Source organism: Lineus longissimus, chromosome 11 (genome assembly GCF_910592395.1).
Source record: "Lineus longissimus chromosome 11, tnLinLong1.2, whole genome shotgun sequence".
In the NCBI taxonomy this organism is placed as follows: domain Eukaryota; kingdom Metazoa; phylum Nemertea; class Pilidiophora; order Heteronemertea; family Lineidae; genus Lineus; species Lineus longissimus.
In genome coordinates, this window is record NC_088318.1 from 1725727 (window position 1) to 1752075 (window position 26349).

Genomic DNA, 26349 nt, shown 5'->3' on the forward strand with positions numbered 1-26349 from the left:
AGATCAGACTAATTGCGTGCTCAAGCACACTCCAGCGAAATTGTGTCTTTCTTTCGTACTGTGCTTCTGACTGTCGAATTGTACCTAATGTATGAGGAATGTTTACGCTTTCTCTGACATTAACCGGTTGTGACATTGTCTCTGATGTAACATTCTATGCTATACTAAGGCCCTTTCTATAGATGGTTCGTTTCAAACTGGTTGTGATATTGTCTCTAGTGCAGCATTCGAAACTGAGCCCCTTTCTAAGATGAGTCGATTCTAAATGGTTGTGACATTGTCTCCGACCGGCATTCAATTCAAATTGATTTGACATTGTCCCTGGTGTATTCGGAAGGGATATAACCTTTTCACTTCCGTATTACATGCGCATGTATCTGATTCTAACTGTACCCTATCCACTGCTAACAGACATAACAAGTTTTTTTCTGCCTAGCGCACACGTATCTAAGCGATCATTCGAATTGTGTTGCCAAATCACATGGTGTCACAATTTATCGTAATCCAAAGTGAATTCAGCACCTGTTCTGATGAAATATCTGATAACCCGTAAACCAAAAATCACACCAAGGGTATGATTCCCATCCGATTTTAACCTTGATCCGTCCTCATTCACAAACTCAAATTCAAGGATGTTGGTTGTGCTCTTGACTACGGCTTTGTTTGCTGCGGCATCAGGGGCTACTCTTTACCAGACTCCTTATGATGATCCATGGGAAAGGTATGTAGTTGTCATTTCATATTGACTTGAAGTTGGGGACGACTGACATGCGCCGACCTGACACTTTTTGGAGTAAGTCTAGAATGCGGACGAGCCTTGCTGTTGCTCGCGGACCAAACAGACGCAACTTAGACGGAATGAGGTGTTATTGGATGAGACTGCTACACCAATAATCGAAACTGTTGTAGAACTGGAAAGATACAGTTTATTTCAAACCATTTCAAAATAATGATACACCTGGTCATGTGATGATACAACTAGATAGACTCAACGTCCCGGTATGATGTAGGTCGTACAACCATAGAGACGTGTATCCCTGGTATGATCTGATGGTACAATCAGGGAAACAGATCTCCATGATACAAATGGTACAATGAGGGAGAAACATCCCAGGTATCATACAGGTTACGGATTTTTTATGGCATGAGTCTTCTTCCAGGGAGTGTCCCCAAGGACAGCTGATAACCCGCTTGGAGAGCTCACACGACAATGGCCGTGAGGATAGGGTGTGGACCATTACTTGCTCAACCAACGGGCGAATAAAGACAGGCGACAGGTGGTCGAGAGACTGGACAACCTATGATCAACCTCTCCGTCATGAGTGTGGAAATAGCGGTAAGAAGACATAAAACTAACTTCTTACAATCGCAGTATTATGTCCGTGGGATTTAAGTTTCTCTACGTCGAGTCATAGATGTAGAGACTGAGGGGAAGATGACATTTCTAGAATCATGCAGTGGGATATCATGAGAGAAAATAGGGATACTGGCCGGGATATGTCAGTGCAGTGTGTCTGGGCTCCTGACTTCACCCTCGATGTATCCGAGGCTAGTGGACCAGCATCCTGACCATATCAGCCCTTTTCACTCGATACAGCATGCGTAAGGATGAGTCATGTTGTAGACCCTGTTGGCAAGAGGATGGTGGACCTGGCACGTGTGCACCTTCTATGGTAGTTAGAATGGTCGGAAGTTGATGCCACGCAATTCTTTCTGTTTTCAGAGGTTCTTGCCGGTATGAGAGGCCAACACGACAACGGGAAGGAGGACCGCCGCTGGCAGTTCATGTGCCGACCTATCTCTGGGCCACTCATTAACTGCAGATGGACTGGCTTTTGGATAAACGACTGGGATGATCACATGGACTACTCTATCCCTGCCACCTACGTCCTAAATGGTCTCTACAGCGAGCATAACAATGGAAAAGAGGACCGCCGATGGAAAGTCAGGGTGTGTCAACTCGGCCAGTCGTGAGAGTGTCGCTGGAAGACTGGAATGCACACTTCGTATAAGAGTTATGTTACTGCATGTCTATACTGTCCCCGCCGATTTTAACTTGTGTAATACTTCGAAGCAGCTCAGAGAAATACAACTGAATTTTTCTTTCGAGTATACGTAGGCTACTGTGTTTTCATCTTTTTGTAATACCAGACTTAATGACTCCTCCTTTATGCAGTACTCTCTCCTGTGTCCAGGGAAATAACTTGGAGGAGACTGTCCTCGGTCTTGATTTAGGTGAGTGTCCTTTGGCGGAGCTCCCGTCCGGAGGACAGAAGTAACTATACTCCCCGGTTGTAATCCCTGGAAGAGATTGTCCTCACTCATATGGCGATTCGTTCTTCCAAAACTGTGAACGTTGTCCAGATATCACTTTAATCCAAGTATGCAGTCAACATTTGATGACCTGCCGTCGCCTCCAATTAATCACGCAATCATTGCCGAATGGTGTTGGTTGTACAGGGGACAACAGCGTTAGTCGTAACACCGGCAAAAGAGAATCATCTTTATAGTCTGGCGAAACTTTTTACAAGTTACAAAATATAGAAAGAAGTTGATGGAACAATTCAGCTCATAAAACAGTAAAGATATGACGTAAGAAAAGGTACGCAGCTTGATATTGGCGGGATCAAAAGCGGAGGTGTCTATTGTTTCCCAGACTAGAAAGTGGACTACGAACGGGAGGACTGCTACAAGAAAGGACAAAGTCACAACCATGACCATGACCATGACGCTACGGTCCTCCTTATTTATCTTTTCATTCCTGATTTGGTCGGTTTCAGTTTTCCGACGCCTCATGGCAAGAAATATGAACGAGTTCAGAAACAACAAGACAAAAAATGGCAAAATGAAAGACACCACTGTATGCGACATGTCATAAATGATGAAGGCTGTTTGAGGTTTCATAGTATTGACGCATCCGAATTGGTGCTTGTCCTCGCGACGTACACTACTATAAATCAAATCGGGTATGGCAAATATGAAGAAGACTAGACAAGAGGTAAGCAGGTAGACGTTAGCTGCTTTGAATGTTGTCCACGCTGCGGTGTGGAGAGGGAACACCACCGCTATGAATCGGATCACCGTGATCGCAACCAGTGTCCACGAAGACAACTCCGGCGTAAAGTTGGCGATGAAACTGATTACGGCGCAAAACGGGTCGCCCAAGAGAACTGCTGTCTTCGCCATCACGTCACCCGTCAAGACGATAGCCATGGCCACAAGGGTGACGCTGTCAACTATTGCCAGTATCTTGAGGTAGAGGCAGCTGACATGACGCCTGTACTGGGGAAGAGATAGGACCATGATGACGAAGACGTTGTTGATACAGCCGTAGATTGCGAGAGTTGGAGCGACGTATTGAGAGATGATCAGCAATGCCAAATCCATGACGTCATTTTTGGTGTCGGCGCAACTTCTTTTAGTGATGTCCGTGAAATTCGCCATCTTAGGAACTTTGATACGTTACATGACAGGACCACTCATTCGTCACTTATTGAGGACAGGTTAGATTAAACTTAGTGCGCAGACTGGTCGTTGGTCTTGTGCGCCGATTTCCGCTACTTGTAAAATGGCCAGGGGCCGTTGCGGCCGCGGCTGCCTCTGACTTATGTTCAGCACGATATTCCTGTCCTTAGGCCGTGACGGCTCCTGGCTGAGTTGACAGCATGCTATATCGTACGTTTTTCTCGACTCTGTAGCCAAATGGGGCAGGTTTGAATTAAGAATTCGTACAAAGTATTTCGTAAATGGTAAGGTCCATCAGCAGTAGGACATCTCCAGCAAATTCGATTAATTGCATCACTATATAAGCTCCACATCGTAATGATTTAACCTGGAAATGTAACCGAGGTGCTTTGAGTATTGCCAAACTTAAACTCTGTTACAGTACCAGCATCACTAACCTTACTCGTGTATTAATAATCTTTATAAGCTGTTTATAACTGATCAACAACTCTTTGTCCATCAAAGGACCCAGGAACAAAGGTTATAATAATAGAATCACCTATCACAACAGACAAGTCGTTGATCTATTGCTGGTGTGGACATATTTGGAAATGCATATGGAATCTCAAAGTGAACAATAATATTGTAGGTACAATCACATTGCTGACTACTTTTCATGCAGCAAGTATCATCTCTATAATAAACATCGCATGGTCTTTCTCCTGTATGGAGAACTTCAATACAGATCATTATTGCAAGTTGATGAGATTGCACTATGACATGATTAAACCAAATGGTTGCATTATTCATTTTGAATGGCCTTTCTCCAGTATGGATACCTACGATAAGGAGCATTCATTGTTGAATCAATCTGCTCGATCTGTCTGTCTCTAGTTAGGAGACTTTTGACAGAGAGCATGCAATCCAACAGGACTCAATTGAACTCACATGTGGTTCTGCAATATGTGACCCGTCACAGCAAAACCAGGCGCATGTCACAGAGAGGATGAGCCTAAATGACACCAGGTGATAATGGAAGAAATTGATGTGCTCATAATTCACAAAAAGTAGATAATAGAGAAATGAACAAACAGTGTTTTGAAAATTCTTTTAAAGCTTTTTGAGCGCAACAAAAATAAACGATATCTGATTGTGCAAAAATGATTTTATTTCCCTTCAGTGTATTACAAAATAAAATGTCACGACAACAATATATTGAGGTCATCAGATTTGAATATCACACTTTCTCAGGAATTGACAAGAGTAAAACCAAAGTTTCAACTCTGTCTTTCAAAGAGTTGAAATTCAAATCAAGCAAAATGCAGTACAAAATATACAGAATGAATCAAGGTGAAATTACACAGGGTGTCCCAACATTACTGAGATGGTAGAAATGAACTTGAAATAATAATTACCGGTACATATTCTGGGACACCCAGTACACTAATTTGGTCATTTAATGACCCAAGCAAACATCAAAATAAATTGACAAACATAAGATACACATCCTTCTGTCTCGGAAAACAGGTCATCATCATACAAAATGAAAATAAACAAACTTTGATTTCTTAACGAACAAAATCCCCTGAGCAGAAACCAGCATGAACAGAAAGGAAACTGAAAATTATACCATTATCCACCAAATTTTCATGCACCTCTTTTTTTGAAATATGCCAAAAATTTGAAAGAAATTCAATAACGAATTTCCAATAAAAACACCTTCCAGCAGTTTTCATCTTTGCAAACCGAGGTAGCGAAAATATTATGTCCTTGAAAATTTGATGGTGTACAGTACTGATTTCTGTCACTCAGATGTACAATCAACACAATTATGCATAATCGTTTCCTCGTAAGGCTACAAAAGAGAGGGGGGACATTTGTTACATTATCATACAGTGTACGTTACAACTTAAATTCAACGCTAAAAGATACAGGCATAATTTTCAGGCATATCTCAATCATGATTTAATCGTGTTAAAATAATGATTTCGTAAAAACAAACTTACATAAGTCTCTGTCAATGACAGGAAGATGGAACAAAAATATATAATTGCATATAAAGTCTCTTCCAGCAATGTCGCACACTAAAATAGAGCATTGTCGATATCAAATTTGATTTTGATCAAAAAAAGAACCAACACAATTCTGGGACTGTCAGATTGCTTTCAAAAACTCTCAACATCAGGTTGAATATGGTTGATTCTTATTGAGAGGTAATCCAGTGATCATTGTACTCAATGCCAGGCGATAAAACGTTTCAAGCACCCACAAAGTGCTTCACTACAAAAGTTTGAGACTTGAAATTTTCAGACAGTTTAGATTTCTGTCAAGACACCGGTATTCATCTGCAGAACCTTATGAGAGAGGGGCTCAGATCAGCACACCAGTTCAAACAAACCCATTTTTGGCTAATTCGGGGCAACCCAGTAACTGGTACCCAGTAAGCTGTTGGGGTAACCGAGTTAGGGTGCACTGGTACAAATTGATGCAGCCAAACAGAACAAGAAGATACATGTGATCCAATCAGCCTCACTGACTAGTTGTAGCCTCTGTCGCAGTGTCTGCCTCAGAACCAGCAGCAGCAGCAGGTTTACACTTGCGTTTCTTGGGGGCGACCTCTGGCGGGTTTGTCAGACGCTCCTTGGCACTGTGCAACAACTGTTTCAGTTCATCCTGAAAGAGAACAGCAGATTATTGATTTGAGAGGAATTGATGGGGGTCAACTTTAGTTACAAAGATCAGACTGACACATGCACATGCAAAGCCGAACGCAGGTGGAATATCATCCAAGTTGACGATTTGCCCTGAGGGAATTTTTTCCTTTCTCAGTAGATGTACCCTAGATATGGTACCTATGGTACCTGAGATCAGGTGTACTTACCTCACTGTATCTGTACAGGAGTTTACAAGACTTGAGACTCTTCTTCTTTTGAACATGAGGCATGGCATGTGGCAGCGAGTAGATGATATCCTCAGCTTCATTCACAACCTGAAATCATAAAACATGAAAGAATCGTCACAGAATAATTCAAATGCAATCTATCCTTTCCTTGTCCTTTCATTTAAGGCATTAGGTATATGCTTAAATGTCAGTGGGATGTAAGAGTTACAATGCTTTCAAGTATATAAGTCTTGATTCTGCATTAATTCAATCAATTGAAAGTATCATAATCTTTGCTCACCATGGAGATAAAGCAGATCTTCTTCGATATTTCACAGATGTTCTCTTCCTCCTCCGACGTATCCATCGTGCGCCGTTTCTTCCAACTTGCTTGGACCGGCTCGTCGATCACACACATACGGTCGGAACGTTTCAGACCGGCCGTCTGGAGCTGATGGCGGTAATGAAGTTCCTCCTCCCTGGCAACGGATAAACAATAATAACAACTGAATCATTGAATCATAAACGGGCGCAACTCCAGCGAGGCGACATTGGGATGAACGAATGCTGTCCTTAATAGAGAGGAGTCCTCATAACTGAGGTCAAATTGGAAGGAAACACCAGAGATGAAGGGACAATGCTGTCCTCAATACCAAGGAATCCTCATTATAAGAGATCAAATTGGATGGAAATACCCAGCTTGTGATCAAAATTGCATCCATTCTCCAATACAGATATGGCTCTCGCAGCTTTCGAAGTCATAAGGCCGTACTCCTGGGTTTAAAAAGTCACAATTTACAGCAGAAATAACTCACACAACTTTCTCGAGCAGTGGGACAAGCAGACATAGGACTTCCATGGGGACCTTCTCATTCTTGGCCAGGCTTATCAGCATCTTCTCATAAGGGAACTGCTCAGGCACAGCACTCTCATTCAGCATCTGCAAGAGAGAAACACTTGGATCACGAATTGGACAATCAGGCCTAAAGCCATGCTTGATTTTAGCCAAGTGAGTGTTTTTAGATACTTTGGACTTTGAAGTCTCAGATGAAACAAAACTTTGTTCAATTTCTTTGTTGTCTGATACCACCAAAACTCTTTGTGCCATTTTCTCATGAAATAGACTGTCATCCTCTAATGAACATTTCTTGCATGAAGATTACTAACGACTAAATTCCTCTCACCTTTGCAGCATGGTGTCCAAGTGGTAAGTAATCCGGATGTGCCAGGTTCACCTGTTCTGATATGCTGTAACCACAACTAATATTGGCAGTATACACCTCCGGGAAGACCACGACGAACTGTCGTTGTTTCTGGACGGTACGGGTAACTGATACACCTCTGGCTACCAGCTGCTTCGGAGGGACCTATCAAGGGAATGATAATGAAATGTCTGAGTTTGAAATGAGTGTAAGCAGTGCTCTTTCACATTAACTCAAGTAAAATCTGTTTGGGATCAGAGAGAAAAAGTGCACTCAAAGTACAATGTGCGGACTACCCAAATGTCATCCCGAATGGAATCTTGTGCCACTTTCTTGAAACCTATCTAAAAACATGTCCTACCATGATCATATCTTTCTTGAGCCATACAGACGTATCATCTACCCTCTCAGGAAACATTTCAGTCACGACTTCCCTAAACTTGGAATGTTGACTTTTGGCAACCGAGTACCAGATGAGATCTGAGCCGCTGTGCATGTAGGCGATGTATGGCATGAGATGGAGGTCACGGGACCAGCAGGAAGACGTGAATAACATGCGCACATACAGGGTGGGAATGGTAACTCCTACAAAAGAGAGAGCGATGAAGATGTATTCAGACAACTTTTTCAAAGATGAGCAAGTCAAGGAGAATCCAGAAATTGTAGCTCTGTGGGCAATCAGATTTTGAGTCATATATATCGTGGGACACATGTAATTCCTGAAATTGTTTAAAGATATGATTCATATAAGTCATTTAAGGGCAAGCTTTACACGTCATACAGATTTTACTCTTGGAGGGCGTACCAGATGTTTAGTTAGCAAGTCTTTTATCGTCACTTTAAGACTTTAACCTACCAGGAATTGGTCCAAGATGCCGCAATACGGATCCACTGTTGTTAGCTAGGATATTGAGATTCCATGGATGGCGCGAGTATGGGTTCTCCTTCCTATTGGGAAAGCCACTACCAGTGACTCTCGTGTCCACCTGACCACACTGGACTGCGACATGATGGCGTCCACTCTCGACCACACGCCAGTACTCATTTTCCGATTGCTCCGACGTGGGGTCCTCTTTGAACCACATGGCCATGGTGTTCCTTGCTGCACGGTAGAAGCCACACAGCGAGTTTGACCTGCCCTTGATCACACATGCCTTCTCTTTCTCGAGTTCTTCACTGTTCTTCTCGGCCAAGACTTGTGTGCGAATCCTCTCCTTATCCTCCTTGCAGAGTGTGTCATACGACAGGAGATATTTACAGTATGCATCATACAGTTTGGTCGTCCGGTCAAGTGCCTGAAGATTATCAAAATGTCAATAAAAGAATAATTTCTAAGACAGCTTGGAGCAAACTTGATCAAATGTCAACCCAGTCTCAAAAGGTCTGTATTCGGTCATAGATGAGGCCACAACTTACCAATTTAGAAATCCCCATAACGTCTGCCACTTTGTTCCACTTCTTCTTATCAAGCACATGCTGAAGGCCCCCGAACTCCTGGATGGTAGCACCCAGTCGAGGCAGATCCAATTCGATACCACCAATCTGGAATCAACAGAAGTTATGCCAAGGTGATTGCAATGAGAGAATGACTGTTCTTAGGGTTGTTTTTAATACTAATCAAACCAAACTTTACCAGATTTTCAACAAAGTGGTATGAGCAAAGATCTGGCTTGTGACATGAAATAGAAGTATGTCTAAGGCCAGGTTCACATTATAATTCACGTTGTCACTGATCACGTGTAACATGTCACCTGTCAAACATGTTTGTTAATTGACCTGGGCATCAAAAGAAAGGCTGTTTTTAATCTAGGTTGAATGAAGTCTTTACCAAGGGCAGCTGTTCCACGTCGACAGCCTGTGACTTCAGATGTTTCTTGATGCACGCCATCTTCTCCCTGTTCGGCCCCCATCGATGATGCGTCAGGTGGATGTACTGGATCTGACTCGTGAACCTCATCTCATCGTGAACTTTACAGTCAGGCTGAAAGGTCAAGGTCATTCAGGTGAGAGGTCACGATGAAACCACGCAGGAAGATCTTGATGATTTACAGGTTACTTGTCTCGTCTTTACCACAACATATCAACAAACGACACTTCTACATACCTTCCAACTTGGCGGTGGTTGAATGCGACACATGCCGTATTTCTCGGCCTCAGGTCGAATCTTAGCAATATAAGCCATTGGGTCCTGGAATTCTTGTTCAGTTGGCATAAACAGTGGAGTGTCAAACATACACGCAGTGCCATCTGTTGGTGGGAACTTGACCTTCAATGCAGGTGGTTCATTCTTGGCAGCTGAAATCGAATTGGATAGAAACAGGATCATTCACTGTTAGAAGTGTCTAAAACACCTGCAATGACTCAAATCCAGAAGACATCCTTCATCGGAGAAATTTTATTGGAAAAAACCCCCACCCAAAAAAAACTGAACTGCTAACACTAATACCTGTGAGATACACTCAACAATGAAATGACTTCTACAGCATTGGTGTTATTGTGCATTGCGAGGAAGGCCACATAGTATGTTTGTGTTTCCAATGATACTTATATAGATCCTTCATACCTTCCAATATATCCTCCACAGTTGCCGGCGATGTTCGAACTCCCTTTCCGATTGTGTACGATTGCCTGCCTCTTTTCCTTCCGACAGATGTCTTTTTCTTACCAGCTTGCTGAGCCCCCTCAGGCACAGGTGTCTCAGCTCTAGGCGGTGCATCAACAGAAGGACTCTCTCCTCCTCCGCTAGTGCTAGTCTGCGCCTGGTTCTCTGGACTGGCCCGCTTCATCTTCTCGCTATCGGGCTCCTTTGTCGGCAGACCACACTCCGTCACATACGTTATCGACGGTTCAATGTCTTTTATCTTCTTCATCTTATCCTTTGTCTTTCTGACTTTGTCCTTGACCTTCTTCTCCATCGGCTGACCTTGACCTTGGTCTTCCATCTTCCTTTTCCTAGATGTCAGTACTGGTAGATCAGCTCCCTCTTCCCTATCCTCGTCACATGTCTGTACCCCTTCAGATACCATCTGCACAGGTTGAACATGTGGTGTGCTACAAGGTAAACTCACACTCTGCACACTGTTACCCTGCACCATCACGTTAACCATTGCAGGTGGCGCCACCATACCCAATTGTGGCATCTTGGGAGTAACGAGGACAGACGTGGACTTGCTGTTAGAATCAGTGTTGTCTCTTGGTACCGAGGAAGCTTGACGAGCCTCCAATAAATCACGTATTGTTTTTGGTCCCTTCCTCTTCCTCTTTGCTGGAGGACCATTCTTCCCCTTCTGTGCGCCTGCAGACAAAGCACCGACAGGAGTCACAGGACGACTTGTGGCATCATGGCCACCAACAGGTGTGACTGGGCGGCTTGTATTACTGTTGCCGCCAACAGGAGTGACTGGCCGGCTTGTGTTACTAGCCACCTCACTTGTACTTGAAACTAAAGACAACTGAACATCTTCAGTATGAGAAGGCGATGTGGCTTTGACAATTTCTATAGAACTCCGAACTGGTACATCACCCTTTGATTTTTGTGGACTCCTTTGTGTAGTTGTTTCAGCGCATGCTGCAGGGTTCATGATTGTAGCAGACGGCACAGTCATTGCTGGTGTAGCAGATGTAGCTGTACTTGCACCAGTTGACAGTGCAGAATTGGCGGCCACAGGTTTACTTTGGGCTAGGGTGCTCCCAGAGGGTCTGTCAGACATAGATGATTTAACAACAGTACAATTCAAACTCGTTTTAACCACAGTAGCAGTTGCATTTCGAGGCATAATTTTAACAGAAGTGTCTTTTGTGGTCTTATTCAGATCCGCTGCTTTAGATACTGCAGATTTTCCTTTAGCACCTTCCAGATTACTCATCACGTTGACATCTTTGCTCTGGACTTGTGACTTATTGGCAAGATTAGATTGAACACATGAGGTATGAGAATTGGCAGCTTTAGTTGCGAACAGCAAAGGTTTACTAGAAACACTAGCAGCATTAGTCCCAGATTTGTTTTCCAGAGCAGAACTCGCAATATTTGTTGGTGGCCTTGCAGCTGAAGAAGCAAACTTGAGCAGCATATTCACACCAGAAGTCTTTTCAGGTGAAGCAGGAATCTTGATACCTGCTGCAGAAGGTTTGACGATCGTCCCTGGTCTTGCTGCCAGAGGAATAGCCTTAGTCATACTGGCCATGCCAATGGTTGACGTAGTTCGGTAGTTCAGCTTTGGATTGGCGGCTATTCTGGCACCAATGTTCGTCGACCTGCCAGGAACATAAACACTAGGCTTATTACTTGTCACGAAGTGAATGCTTTGAGGTGCATGGGAAGAAGGCTTTGCGGTCGTGTTTTTTCTTGGAGACACTGCGGTTGACAAGGAACCTTTCGGGGAGGTATGGGAAGTAGTTTTAGGAGAAGTAGTGAGTGGGGAACCCTTGGGCATAATGGTTACTGGAATCGTCCTTGGTGCGATGGTTACTGGTGAAAGCCTTGGAACAGTTACAGATTTAGGTGATGCAGAAGCACTGGAAACCCTTTGTGTTGATGACCCAAGGGTGCCCCTTGGTGAGATAGACGTAACAGTTCCCCTTGGTGAGACAGTTATTTGTGAGGCTTTAGGAGTGGTAGGGCTACCCTTGGGAGAGAGTGTAACATGCGGTACCCTCGGACTTGTAGCAGCCAATGTGTCTCGTGGTGCAAGAGCGGTTGATGTGCCCTTAGAATGAGACGGACTTAACATCCTACTTGCATTTGTAACTTGTCTGCCGGGTGAGGCAAGAGTCTGGTTGTCAGAGGGAGAAGCACTTGTCATTGTGGAAGTCTTAACCAAAGCAGGTACTGGTTTTTGAGCAGGGGCATCACTCGCTGGGGAACGTGCTTTGACTGAAACAGCTCCTTGTTTCCCAGTTGCAGAAGCCGTGGCCATCGCCGATCTTCTCGTAGGAGAAACTGGTCCTGAAGGCACAGCATGTGACATTCCAGCATTGGTATAAGCAGGCTTTCCTGAAGGGCTACCAGTTCCTGTTTGAGCACGAGCCTGTATGCGGGTTGGGCTGGCATCCTGTGTAGTTGGCCTTTGAGTTGATGTGGCAACATGTCCGCCCACTTGTGAGATAGCATCCTGTTCCCCAGCAGTAGCAGCACCATCAGGAATAACCGCCTCTTTCCCTGTTAGAATTATAGTCCTTTTTCCAGAAGCGGTAACAGCAGGTTTTCCTGACAAGATAATGGTTCGAGATGGGGCAACCTGCTGTCTTACTGTCGTAGTAATGGCCTGTTTTCCAGCTGTCGTGACAATTTGTTTTCCTGTTGGGATCACCAGATCTGTTCCTGTGGTGACAACAGTCTGTTTCCTAGTTGGGCTAACTGCCGGTTTTCTAGTTGGGCTAGCTGCTTTTTTTCTAGTCGGTGAACCTCCTTGTTTCCCCTGAGCATTAACAGCCTGCCTTCTAGTTGGGCTAACAGCTGATTTTTCTGCTGGGGTAACCCCTTGTTGCCCTGTTGAGGCAACAGTATGTCTTTTAGTTGGAGTGGTAACTTGCATTTCTGTAGAGATCTTATCATGTTTATCTGAAGGGGTGGCACCTTGTCTCCCAAAAGGAGTTGCGGGCCGCTTGCCAGGGGTATTCTGTTTGGCAGAGCTTGTGCTGGACTGTTTGGTAGAAGGTGTCAGTTTCGAAGCAGAAGCTACCACTAGGGTATTAGCTGAAGCAGTAGCCAGTTTACCAGCCTGACTCTTTTCACTGCGACCTCTGCTCCCCACAGGACTTAACTCTCCACTTTTGATGGAGTATCTGAGAGAGGAGACACTGGACACTGACTTCCCACTTGCTGTGGATCGAACGGACGGCGACTTGGGATGGGATTCAGGATCATCAGAGAATCCGCTCACATCAAGAGATAACTCGCTATAACTTGCACGACTTCTACGTGTCACCGGTCTTGAACTTGGCTGTTCTTCTACCACCCCTGGATGTACCCTTATCCTAGGAGAGGACCGGGTACCAGATCTTGTCCTTTTCTCTGGTGACGACTCTCTTGAAGTTGACCTATGACTTTCAGAGCTGAGACTTCTTGTTCCAATAGAACTCCCGTAGGACTGCCGGCGAGTCCTTGTTGGTCTAGGGGGTAGATTCTGGGGTCGTGCATCAGATCTTCTTCGTCTTGGTGACCGACTCTCATGCGGTGGATCTTCAAAATCAAACAGGTCATCCGGTAACGATTCAACATGTATTCTTCTAAGTGGACGGCTCCGTCTGCTGCTAGGTGATTCAGGAGGTTTTACTTGAGGTCCTGTTTGGCGAGTAATCCTTGGACTAACTGGCAGATCAAGTTTGATAGTTCTTGGGCGTCCCACAGGACGCTTCATCCTTGTTTCAGGCAGCAGTGGTGCCGGGCGAGAGCTTGGGCTAAGTGAAACCCTGCTTCGTGTCTCCCTGACAATAGGTTCAGCTGGTTCAGTTTCTAGAGTGCTGCTCCGTTGAACCATTGTCGAAGACCTGAGAGAACGGGGTTGATTACGTTTGGATTTACCAGTATGTCTGAGTTTATTAATTGTGCGTTTGATAACTTTTTGTGCTCTAAGTCTCTTTGCTGCCTTCTCCTGGATCTCCTCCAAGTCGACTGAGACAACATCGACATCGTCAAGCTCCTCCGTCTTCATCACCTTCACTTTGCGGCGTACTGTTCGCCGGGCATTCTTCGCCAGGAAGAACGCACGTGTTTTAGGACCTCCACGTCGCAATGGCTGCCTCAACGTCCTAAGCCGAGGTCTCTTTTCCTCAACATCCTCCTCAACTTTGACCTGACCTTGTAAACTGAGATCCACTTTCTTCTTGCGAGGCTTGAGTTGCGTCATTGCCTTTAGTGGTGTAGGTGTCAGAACCTTTGGAGGACATTTCAAGGTCGCAGTGACAGATGGGACCAGGCTAGGTGGCTCTTTGTTCTGCTTCTTCTTCTTCTTTAGTGGCTTTGGGGGTGATCCCAATCTCTGTAAGACATAAACAAATAGAATCATGAGAAAGGGAAAAACTTGAACTAAATTTAGTTTGGTCAGATTAAATCCACACTGAAATAAAGATCCAACTAAGCTCCACAAGGATCATTGCCAGTGCTGAGATTACTTTGGGCTTTGATGCTCTTTCTGTGTCCTGTCATCTAATGTAAACTGAGATGTGTTAATGAAGCTAAAAGTTGGCTAATATGCTCCTTTCTTTAATTGGCAATAAACTTAATATCAGGTATGCTGCCGAAAGTTAATGGTAAATGCAGTACACCTGAAACTTTCGAACTATTCAAAATTTCATTGCTGATATTCTGTCAAAGGATCACACAGATCCTTATCCAATGGCATGCTGTTAGTAATGGGCAAAATAACAATCTCAACTAAACTGAAATTATGAAATGGGGGAAAAATATGTTAGGAGAATAATAATCAAGAAGTACATGCTATTTTGAACAGTAAACATAATTTAATAAGAACGAGCTGTGTGATGAGTCAACAGGAAAGAATAATAGCAGCACAAGCAGACGTTTGCAACAAAGCTGTTCTCTCAGCAAAATGGAGTAGTAATGCAAGGACATCCACATAGGCAAACCAAAAAAGAGCCCATTCATTTGAAAACTGAGATTTGCCATTCATTTTGTAAGTGCAGATACTCCAGTATGCCGAGATGAATCTTTTTCAGGCTCCACTAAAAAATGTTACCTGCAACAAGTATGACACAGAAGGGTAACACCACCACCGGGACAACAGGGCGGGATGACGCAGCTAGCCATCGTTTCCACTTAGTTTCAGAAGCAGTGCAGGTCCAATAGGAGGTCATGAGTGTGGAAGACTACCAACAGTATGCTTGGTCCAGCCAGATATTAGGATGAATAGGATGAGGATGGTGTATTGTGGGATGTGTACTAGGTTTGTACTGGTGCAACACTTGAGAAAATTGGTGTGGCTGGTGATTGAGAGACAAGGATATTTGTGCAGAGCACTTGACATCAAATATTGGTTATAGAGCAAGCTGATTGCCTGTAGGAATCATTTCAATAATTATAGTTCTTGATTGGTATGAATGATGTCGCAAACAATAAGACTCCATGTTATATAATATGGAAAGTGGTAATAAACAAAAGCTTTAAAACTTCAACTATATGTGTTACCAGCCTATATCATGCTGACCATGAAAAATACACTCGACAGGCCAAAACTGACATAAGTCAAAGAGGTAACATAAAATTTACTAAAACAATTTAAATATTTTTCCCCTCCCCTTCCCTCATTGTGCATGATTACTTTGAATTTTGTGTTTGCTGCCGCTTGAGGTGAAATACTCCTGTAGCTGACAGAGTTGGTGGAAGTGGACATGGACGGAGCATGCCCTGACTTGGATGTGCCCAGGGCCAATCAGTCAACTCAACACGGCGAGATGAAGGTCCTATTTCCCATGCAATGCAGGAACTGTATGAGTTTTGCAAGCCATGGTGATTCTGTGAAAACCTGTTGTCTGTGTACTGCTCCTTTTGCACTGGTATTTGACTTGGCATGACATCACTTCTCACTGCAGGAACTGGAGCTGCAGCTGCATTAGGGACAGAAAGCAGGTCACTTGATGCTATGGAATTCGGTTCTGTTGGTGGATACTTTGTAGTTGTTGCTCTCCTGGTGGTTTGTGTCTTCAGAGATGGGTGAGTTGGGTGGCTATAACACCGTTCTGTGGTTTCAATACTGACACATGGTGGTAGAGCAAAGTGTTGGGAATGAGATGTAGATTGGAATACCGGTTGGCAAAAGCGTTCATCTGTGTAAAGAGAGCTGTGCGTTCTTCTTATGTTACCACTGGCTGTTGGTGTAGGCACTGCAAACATTTGACTCATAGGAGGCGGGAACATCCTACCATCATGTAACCAGTGTGGAGGACCGACCGTCTGTGATGGGGAAGTGAGTGGAACTCCATGACCCTGTTGAGCCCATGGTGGTGCAGGGTAATCACAAGGAACTGCTCCCGATACATGCAGTGGGACATGGACAGAGTATGACCCAGGAGTAGAACTAGAATGTAAACTTGAATCCAACGCTGGTGATTGTCTTGATGAATATGAACGGCCAGACAGTGACTGACATCTCCAATGATAGGGATGATCAGTAGGACTTGGACAAGTATACAAATGGTCATGGGAATGGCAGCATCCAGGTCCTGTAAGGTAGTTCAGGCAACTTTGACACCCAATTTGCTCAGTAGGACAAACTGGCCTCTGAACTACATGCGACTGTTGGACGTACTGGTGATCAAGCAGATGAGAGTCGGAAGACTGCCTTTTCAGAAAGGATTCAATGCCTGGCAGTACCTTACGACTTGGCTGAGCTTGACCTTGGAGAACCTCACCAATTCCTGGCTGTGGTTTTGAACTGTTTGATACGCTACAGTGGTGATCACTCCCTCGTCTATGAAGACTCTGCTCAACACCTCTGAACATACTCTGATAGTTCTGTGGGCTGTGATCTCTAGGTTGTCCATGAAGATCCACTCCAATGGCAGGTGACAAACTGGTCAGAGGCCTTGACGTTCTATGAAGCATCACCTGAACATGTTGTTGCCTACTTGAACTGCGTTGCGAGTTACCATTGTGATCTCTCGACATTAATATTGTTGATATTGGAGGCAAGGGCTGACCTGTGTCGAAGTTAGCATCTGGATAGAGAGAGGGACTCACAGTATTTCCAAATTTGAGGCTATTTGAGGGAGTAGCAGGTCCATCACCATGCGACATAGGAACGAAGGTCTGCTTTTCTGCCAAAACTCGCCTCTTCATTGTGTTACTCCTGAACGGTGTTGACTCTTCTGGAGAAAGGGAAACACCTGGAGTGGCTCTGTTCTGAGAGGATGAGGACGGAAGTGAAACATCTGACGCAGAATCTATCATAGGTGAATAATACTTTGAGGTGTTTCCTTCCAATGCATCTTGCAACTTGTAAGATGGTGGCAGGTCAATAAAACCAGTAGGCCATACAGACGAATAACCCTGTGACGTTTTTGAAGGTGAATGATTTGCTTCTTCAGAAGAACAACATTTGTCTTTCTGATTGGATTCAAAAGGAACTGCTTTTTCCATCTCGACATCATATCCAGATGAGAGTTCTGCAGCTACTGATGCTACACTGTTGCTACAAGAATCTTCCGGAGGTGCCCAAACAAGAGCTTCATTCATGAAACAGTCATCAGGATCAGAATCCGAAATACCAATTGGAGAACAAGGGTGGAATTGGTCTAAATCTTTCTGAAACACTTGGGAAATATCAGTTCTGGTATCCAATTTGGAGCTTGGTCCTGAGTGACCAACACTGTGTACCTCTCTTTGACTTGAAGAGACAAACTGAGGAGCATTACTGTTATTGAAATCAACACACTTGGCATAGTCACCATGTTCTGAATCAGCTCCAGCAAGAAATGAATTGGCACAGGAAGGAGACACATTCAAACTTTGGTCAGATGAGCAGAGAGTATCAACACCTGCATTTCTAATGTTATATTCAATTGGTGTCACCTCACAACTGCTTTCACCTGCAGTACTGTTTAACACATTTGGTTCTGTCTCCACAGAACTGAATGATTCCAGGAGTGACTCAATCCCGTCTGAAGACTCACTCATTTCAAGGATTTCAAGGAGTTCTTGGGGTGAATTAAGTAACTCAAGCAGATCATCCTTTTCTAACATATCTTCAATATCTGCTCCATGCTCAAAGGCCTGCTCATCTCCTATCCCATGATCCCCTGGAAGAGACCCCTGCCCATCTCCTATTCCCTTATCCTCTGGAAGTGACGTCTGCTCATCTACTATTCCATGATCCCCTGGAAGAGACTCCTGCTCATCTTCTATTCCCTTATCCTCTGGAAGAGACTTCCGCTCATCTACTATTCCATGATCCTCTGGAAGAGACTTCTGCTCGTCTACTATTCCCTTATCCTCTGGAAGTGACTTCTGCTCATCTACTATTCCATGATCCTCTGGAAGAGACTCCTGCTCATCTCCTATTCCCTTATCCTCTGGAAGTGACTTCTGCTCATCTACTATTCCCTTATCCTCTGGAAGTGACTTCTGCTCATCTACTATTCCCTTATCCTCTGGAAGTGACTTCTGCTCATCTACTATTCCCTTATCCCCTGGAAGAGACTCCTGCTCATCTCCTATTCCCTTATCCTCTGGAAGTGACTTCTGCTCATCTACTATTCCATGATCCTCTGGAAGTGACCTCTGCTCATCTACTATTCCATGATCCCCTGGAAGAGACCCCTGCCCATCTCCTATTCCCTTATCCTCTGGAAGTGACATCTGCTCATCTACTATTCCATGATCCCCTGGAAGAGACTCCTGCTCATCTTCTATTCCCTTATCCTCTGGAAGAGACTTCTGCTCATCTACTTTTCCATGATCCTCTGGAAGAGACTCCTGCTCATCTACTATTCCCTTATCCCCTGGAAGAGACTTCCGCTCATCTACTTTTCCATGATCCTCTGGAAGAGACTCCTGCTCATCTACTATTCCCTTATCCCCTGGAAGAGACTTCCGCTCATCTACTATTCCATGATCCTCTGGAAGAGACTCCTGCTCATCTACTATTCTCTTATCCTCTGGAAGTGACTTCTGCTCATCTCCTATCCCATGATCCCCTGGAAGAGACTTCTGCTCATCTACTATTCCCTTATCCTCTGGAAGAGACTTTTGCTCATCTGCTTTTCCCTCTTCATCTGGGAGAGACCTTGGCTCATCTTCTATTCCCAGTCCCTCTGGAAGAGACTTCAGCTCATCTCCAATTCTCTGATCTTCTGGAAGAAACTTCTGCTTTTCTCCTATTCCATGATCCTCTGGAAGAGACTTCTGCCCATCAGCTAATCCATAAACCTCTGGAAGAGCCTTCTGCTTGTCTCCTATCTCATGATCCTCTGGATCCTTCTCCTCATATCCTGTTCCACAAACCTCTGGAAAAGCCTTCTGCGCCACTGCTGTTCCATGATCCCCTAGAAGAGTCGTTTGCTTGATACTAATTCCATGATCCTCTGGAACAGTGCAGTCCTCATCTCCTACTTCATGATTCACTGTGACCCCACTATGTTCAGTTCCCACTCTACTATCCTCCAGCTCTGTGCTCACTTCACTGTCAGCTGAGACAAGCTTCTCTTCCGACGTTTTGTGATTCACTGAGATTGTCATACATGCAAATCCCATCCCACCACCTTCTATCAAGTCTGTTTGCTCCTCACCCAAGTCCTCAATCCCCACCATCTTCATTTCCCAAGAACTATCCTGAGAATCGGGAAACATGCCAGCCCTGGTCTCAATACTATGCAAAGCATGTCTCGCCAAATCTCCTTTCTCTTTTTCACTGAGAGAAACCTGCCTTGTATGCCATGTAGAATCTCCCTCATTATGGACAGTGGTGGTACATGTTGAACCTGTCACGTTATTGATAGGGTTTCCTGCATTCACATCACTTTGGTCAAGCTCAACTGTACCATACAAACAGTTCTCAACACTTGCTTTGTTCTGATGACAACTCACTTCTGATCCACAGAGTGACAAATTGTCCAACATCTCCTTGTCTTGCATTGCCGCAGTTGGAGATTCTGAAAAATGTTTTAATTCTACAACGTGCAGTTTTCGATTTATGACTTCATCATACCACCTTTTCTGCTCAAGAACACTCATGTCGCCCTCTCTCATTGGTCCTTCATTTTCCAAAATGATTGTGGTATTCTCGTCTTGGCCAGACAATTCTGAACCAATTTGCCTTTGCATCTCACGGCTCAAGGAAACATCCTGCTTTCTGCAAATCACAAGATCTGAACAACAATCTGCCACTCGAGATAGTTCTGATGGAAAGTCTGGGAAAGGTAGGTCTATATCATTGTCTCCATAAGTGCAGGCTGCATTGGCATGAGTGACAACATCGTTGAAGAATGTACTGGTCATTGGTTGCCCCTCAGGAAATGGCTGGATCCTATTTGGTTGTCGTGTAACTGATGGCACTCCAGAGGAACTGGATCTGGCTTTATCCCCTTGCTGACTTGTAGCAGCTAGCATGCTTTTGATGCTCTGTTTGTTACCCTTTCTCTTGAAAACTTTGGACCAAGATGCTCCTCGAGAACCAGGTTCAAAATCTGCCCTCTGGGCCATCAATTCAAATTTCTTCTTGTTCAAACGAGGCAACTCTTCTGACACTTGAACTGACAAGGGTTTCTTGAATATATCTTCATTGTTAGAAGTTCTGTTCACTGCCATTCCTGTGTGATTGGGTGCTTTTGTGTCATAAGGACCATATTGGAATGCATGGTTACTGGCAGGCAATTGGTATTTCCTAAAATCAAGGCTCCTTGAAAGAGGTAGGCAGTAGTTTCCCTTACATGCTCCAGCAGAACTCTTCTTCAACATTTTCTTGAATACTCGGGGAACCTTGTCCTTGTTTGTCTTGAATGCAGCTGAATGCACAGTGCCCGACTTCATTGTTTGCAAAGCCTTCTCAGAATTTTTCAAACGAGAGAATTGCTTACGTTTTGGAACAGCAATTTTTGTTTTCCTATCACCTCCTTGGCTACCGCATGCAGTACAAGGGGCCTCATTTGAAGATGTCCAGGTTTTCTGCTTGCTCTTCCCTTTGGTTCGCCTTACATCACATGTCTTTGATACGAAATCCAAGCTTTCAGTTTCCTTGTCACCATTAGCCGTCGTAGAATCTACACTTTCAGACACAAAGAAGTCAATTTCAGAACATAGGGAAGTCTGTTCAGCCTCCTTCAGTCTCCTGATCTGTCTACCAGATGAAGGGCTATCCCTTGAAGCAACTTGAGAAGACAATGTAGCTGTCTTTGAACTACCCTCAGAGGCGTTAACTGGTTTACTGCAAACTTCCTCTTTGTTGGGACTCTTCTTTGTGGCACCACTCAGCCATTTTCGGTATTCATCCTCATAGGAAGATTGATATGAGTGCCCCTGGACTGGAGGCACATCAGCGAGATTAGAACTGGTCTCTCTCAGATTCAAAGTTGCCGTGTCAGGACTGTCGATGATTCCTGCACTGGGTCGAAGGTGAAAACAAGATTTTTTGCTTGTTGTCTTCGCATGGCTGAGTTCTGCATTTATGTGACTCAATCTGGTGGTAGATTCACAATCAACAAACAGAAGCTGGCTCTTTTTAGGGCTGCAACATCGAGGAGATTTGCCATCTTCATCATTTATCCTTTTCCTGGTTCGACCTTGTTCACTTTTAATCACATCTTGCCTAGTGACATAGGTACAGGTCGTATCATTCTCAATGAAATCATATACCACATCCTCAGATCTAGGAACAGCAACAACCGTGTCCCCAATGTCATGTCGCACCTTCCTCTTCATCGCACTAAACAAAGAATTGTCCACTCTGGTGATAAGCTCTTTGTTGTAAAAAGTCAGCTCATCGTTTGATTCTTGAATGGTGGCATAGCTACAACACGAGTCAGATTCGGTGACCTTGTACATCTCCCCAATAGCAGCGGCATCATGTGTGCTCACGTCAGCAAGGGACAGAGAAAAGGGGTTTTCAAACCCTGAATTCCCTAATGGATGACTTTCACTTGAAGGCCCGAATTCTCTGGGCTGGTCAGCATTATTAACAGAGTTTTGTGTAGTTTTGGCTGAATTAGAAGGGTTAGCCTCAACTTCATCAGCTGAAATTTGGCTCCAGGCTGAAGAAATTTTAGGTCTGTGTCCACTGATAGAAAAATTTGTTGATTTGTTGATCAGTGGTGATGCTGTCAGTGTCATTTTTTGTTCTGGATTTGGTGGGCGCAGAGACAGACCACTTATACACCTAGGCCTATAGAATATTTGACCTGAACCCTCAGACCATTTGGACCTGCTTCTCATGAGGTACGGCTCCCTCGATTGATGGTACCAATTACCTTTATGCGATACCTAAACAGAAACAGTACCATGAAATGTTATTATTAGGTGCCCTTACCACTTCAAAAAGCACAAAATGAATCGGAAGTACTCAACAAATGGTGAGTGATTCATATCACTGCAATGACCATAAGACACTATGCTGTCACTGCTGACTGTGACTGGACAGCAACTGCTGATTGGTTGAATCACAATCATATCATGTTACCATGGCTATGACGGAATGACAGAAATTGCTTGTTTGTGAAGTGCTTCAATGGTTGAATGATTGTATTTTACATACTAATTTCTTCAGTGCTTACATGACGACTTAAGCTTTCAGTGAAAGGGTGACATGAAGGCGAAAGTGATTAGGAATGTTAATTATACTATTACAGTGCACACACAACTCGGATGCAACACTAAATGAAAGAGATATGCAGTACCAGAATGAAGAAAGTACAGCACTATCTTAAGGAAGGTTCACCAATGACATGCAAGGAAAGAAGATATTCAATCTCCGTACTGACAATGCTTGGCTCTCAACTTTTGCCCAGCAGGTAACACTCGACATTTCTGTTTGACAACATATGTGCTGATGTCAATTGTCAACGTGACGTGATTCTTGCCACAAAGTGAGATATACTATTTACATTCTTTTGTGAGATCCCATTTTCAAAATATCATTGTTGGAAGCTCATGCATACTCTTGACCAGAAGGTTGAGTTATCTCTGCAAAGCAAAGTCGGTAGCCAAGTATTCTGCAAACAAAATGGACGATGGACAATGGTAAAATGAAACTAGATGAATATGAAGAAAGTAACTGACCATAGGTTTGACGCCAAGGTCTCCAGTCTTGTCCGAGACGTCACGCCGATCCGCTGTACTACTTCCCGACGACTGTGGCGAATTGCTGCGGACGTCTCGCTTGAGGAAGGACTTTCTGGAATGTTTCGGTGTCGATACTGTACTGGCTATGTCATCAGTATATTCAGGTGGGTAGTTGAAGAAGTCCAAGTGAGACGGAAGGGCTGGAGTTCCTGAGTGAAAGAAAGTGGTCAGTTAGAAAGAAGAAAAAAGATTTATACTGAACGATTTCCTCAATCTAAGAGCGTGAACTAAGAAGCAAATACTTCTTCTCCATTGGCTACAATGGACCCAGTTTATAAAGAGGCATTTATCCCATTAATTCAGACTGAAATAGTGTCATGTCCTACGCTTTCATATATCGATTTTGTTTTTTCTTATCACCACTGATAGTGATACAGACTTACCTCTCAGACAGAGAAAGGTTAGGAAATCCTCTGTCCTGGCTCGTTTGCATGGCGCCACAACTGGCAGTGAGGCAACTCCAGGCTTTATCTTGACTGGGGTAATATTAGGACTGTTTGGTCGTGATCCCTGAGCAAACTTTCTCTGCGCCCTGACTTGGGCTCTGAAATCAGATCATGAAGCAGATGATTAAAGAATTGAAGAACTTCCACTGGAGAATCACAATTCATAATTGCATTAAGAGGGCAGCAGTAGGCCTAGTGCACTTTTTGGAGACATGCCCAACCTGGAAAGTCTTGTGTACCAGCTTTTAGACAGGAAAAAGCTTCAAATAAACTGCAACATTTCACAGTTCTAGTACAGTGTTTCATCTCAAAGTAGCTCCAAACGTTTCAGAGTTTCTCTCCTGTGTTGCTGTTCTGCCTGGGCTATCGAGCTTTTGGACCACTCCATTCAGGAACCATCTTCACAAAGTCACAACAACAGTCAGGAGTGAGCTAAGGTTTTCAATGCGACATCGTCACTGTGCTTACTTTTTCAGATCAAATGCATCCGGTTTGATATATTTTGGTTGTTCCTTCGTAGGACTCATCGCAGACGAAGTAGCCATGCTGGAGACGCTACTCGTCTCAGACTCGAGCTTCCTTTTCCTCCCACGCTTCACCACCATATCGTCTAACTTAAAGCTACTGGGGAACTGAAATTCGTCACCAGTGCTTTCAATGCTTCCCTCATGCGGAAAATCGCCGTCAGTTACGTCACTCTGCTTGGACGTCTGTCGCTGAAGCCGACTCTCCTGAAGAGATGCGTATAATGCTTTCTTTAACTGGGTCTCTTCTGTCCACGACAGACCTGTGGCGTCCTCCTAAAAGCAAACAGAACACGATATAGCTTAGTATTTCATCCGATGGTATCATAATACTGACAACAAATGGTTTTGGCACAACTGAAGACCCCACTAGAAACAATCTGGCTGAATACAAGGGGATTAGATCAGGTATAAGTACCTGGTGATGAGGGCAAACTGGTTGCGTGACCAAAACTAATAACCCTGTGTGTGGTTCAATGAAATTTCCCATTTCTTGCAATGTTTGACAAACAATATTTCTAATGTTTTGCTGTGGACACTACGACGTAAAATGAAGAAAATTCTGGTTCCATCTTACGACTTACAGGTGACTTTGGAACAACAATTCTCTTAGGCCTGTTGGCTAGAAGGGACTCCACCACTATTTTCTTCTCCGTTGATTTTGTACTGGGCATATTCACATTAGCTGGACTCTTAGGAAGACAGACATCTTGTGGCTTGCTCTCTACATGTACATGAGTCGCCAGAACTCTCTCCTCTAGAGTCTTTGCAATTCGTTCCTCCGAGTCAGTAGTAGTAGTGAGACTTGTCGATGTATCTGTGTCACTGACGTCCTCAATTTCATACTCGGGATCAGGATCATGTGACCCCCCAGCAATAGATCTTAACCAGTCTCCAGAATTGGATGTTGATGGTTCAGGCTCCCTAACTGGCGAAGATGAAGGTTGTAAGCCTGGGCCTGGGTCACAACTCCAAGTCGCACAGCGCAATGATCGTGCCTTTTCCCCACTCTGGTCCTGTCCTCCTAACCCTACAGACTCTTTCTTCTCAACAACTTCTTTCTCTCTAGCAGGAAAGCCGAACTTCTTTTTTCTTCCTTCACTAACATTCAAAACCTCTTTGACTTCCCTGCCTTTCCTTCTCCTTTCACTTGGACTTCGACTCACATCAAGGCCTGGTCTCTGTATCACTAATCGACCATGCTCCCTCACAACATTCGCTAAGGTGCAACTAACATTCAATGGTTTCACTCCTGCATGCTTTCCTTGCTGAGTTTCAACACTCTGCAACTCCTCATCCCGCTTCTTCACATATAACAAGTATTCAGATTGGAAACCTGCAAGGACAAGAAAATAATGGCATAAAAACAATGCTCAGTCGAGGTTCCATCATCCCAGGTACAAAGGTAGCGCCCCAGGAGTTGTGCCCTAATTATGATCTGTGGAACACACATTGGTTAATATTTACAATCCCCGATTGGAAAAAACGTAGTTTGATCGCATTCAACTATAAATCCATTGAACAGTGACGCTTCTTTAGTCAACCAATGACCTTTTTTGGGCTGTGAACGGGGATTGCAAACTCGTTACAAAACAGGCGAGAGGGAAAGTAAAAAAAAGCCAGCTCTCCTCAATCTGGACCAAATCAATGCACTTGGCTGGGAACGTGATTGTGTAAGCATGACCCTTCTCATTCAAGTCGCCTAGAACGACAGTGACTGTCAACAACACCATGATAAAATTCAATTTTGGACACCCTGGCGGGGAGCCGAGGGTGGACTTGCTGGCTGCATATGGCTGTCAGTGCAGTGTCAGACCAGAAGATTCTAAATTTTTCAGAAATCTGAAGCCATTTCACAACAAAGACTGAAATATACTAGAAAAACAAGCATCGGTTATTTCTGAAAGTGCTGCAATAGTTGAACATAATGACGCCGGAAACTACCTCGACTCATTGGTCGTTTCTGGTCTCCATCCTGACGGCAATAAACTGGCCAAATTAGACAGATGTTTTCTTTCTACTTTCAATTTCATGCATTGTCAACCATGCTTTTTATTTTGGCTTT

General features: G+C 44.1%; 2 protein-coding genes across 3 annotated transcripts; one reads left to right on the forward strand and one right to left on the reverse strand.

Annotated features, from left to right (window-relative positions):
- Positions 1-382: 382 nt before the first annotated feature.
- On the forward strand, positions 383-2112 carry LOC135496101 (hemagglutinin/amebocyte aggregation factor-like). Its single transcript, XM_064785235.1, has 3 exons — positions 383-721; positions 1161-1336; positions 1724-2112. The coding sequence occupies exons 1-3, from the start codon at positions 633-635 to the stop codon at positions 1972-1974; spliced, it is 516 nt and encodes a 171-aa protein (XP_064641305.1). The 5' UTR covers positions 383-632; the 3' UTR covers positions 1975-2112.
- A 2482-nt stretch (positions 2113-4594) lies between these two features.
- Positions 4595-26317, reverse strand: LOC135495475 (protein Jumonji-like). 2 transcript variants are annotated; one of them, XM_064784161.1, is made up of 16 exons: positions 26229-26317; positions 24869-25620; positions 24229-24560; positions 23698-23858; positions 23252-23463; positions 13244-14507; positions 9632-9822; positions 9356-9508; positions 8944-9069; positions 8384-8822; positions 7889-8112; positions 7510-7692; positions 7141-7265; positions 6627-6804; positions 6326-6433; positions 4595-6117 (listed from the first exon to the last, which is right to left on the reverse strand). In XM_064784161.1, the coding sequence occupies exons 1-16, from the start codon at positions 26236-26238 to the stop codon at positions 5974-5976; spliced, it is 4602 nt and encodes a 1533-aa protein (XP_064640231.1). In that variant the 5' UTR covers positions 26239-26317; the 3' UTR covers positions 4595-5973. The 2 variants fall into 2 exon arrangements, with proteins under 2 accessions (XP_064640231.1, XP_064640230.1); XM_064784160.1 differs by having other exon boundaries at positions 10091-14507.
- Between the last annotated feature and the right edge of the window lie 32 nt (positions 26318-26349).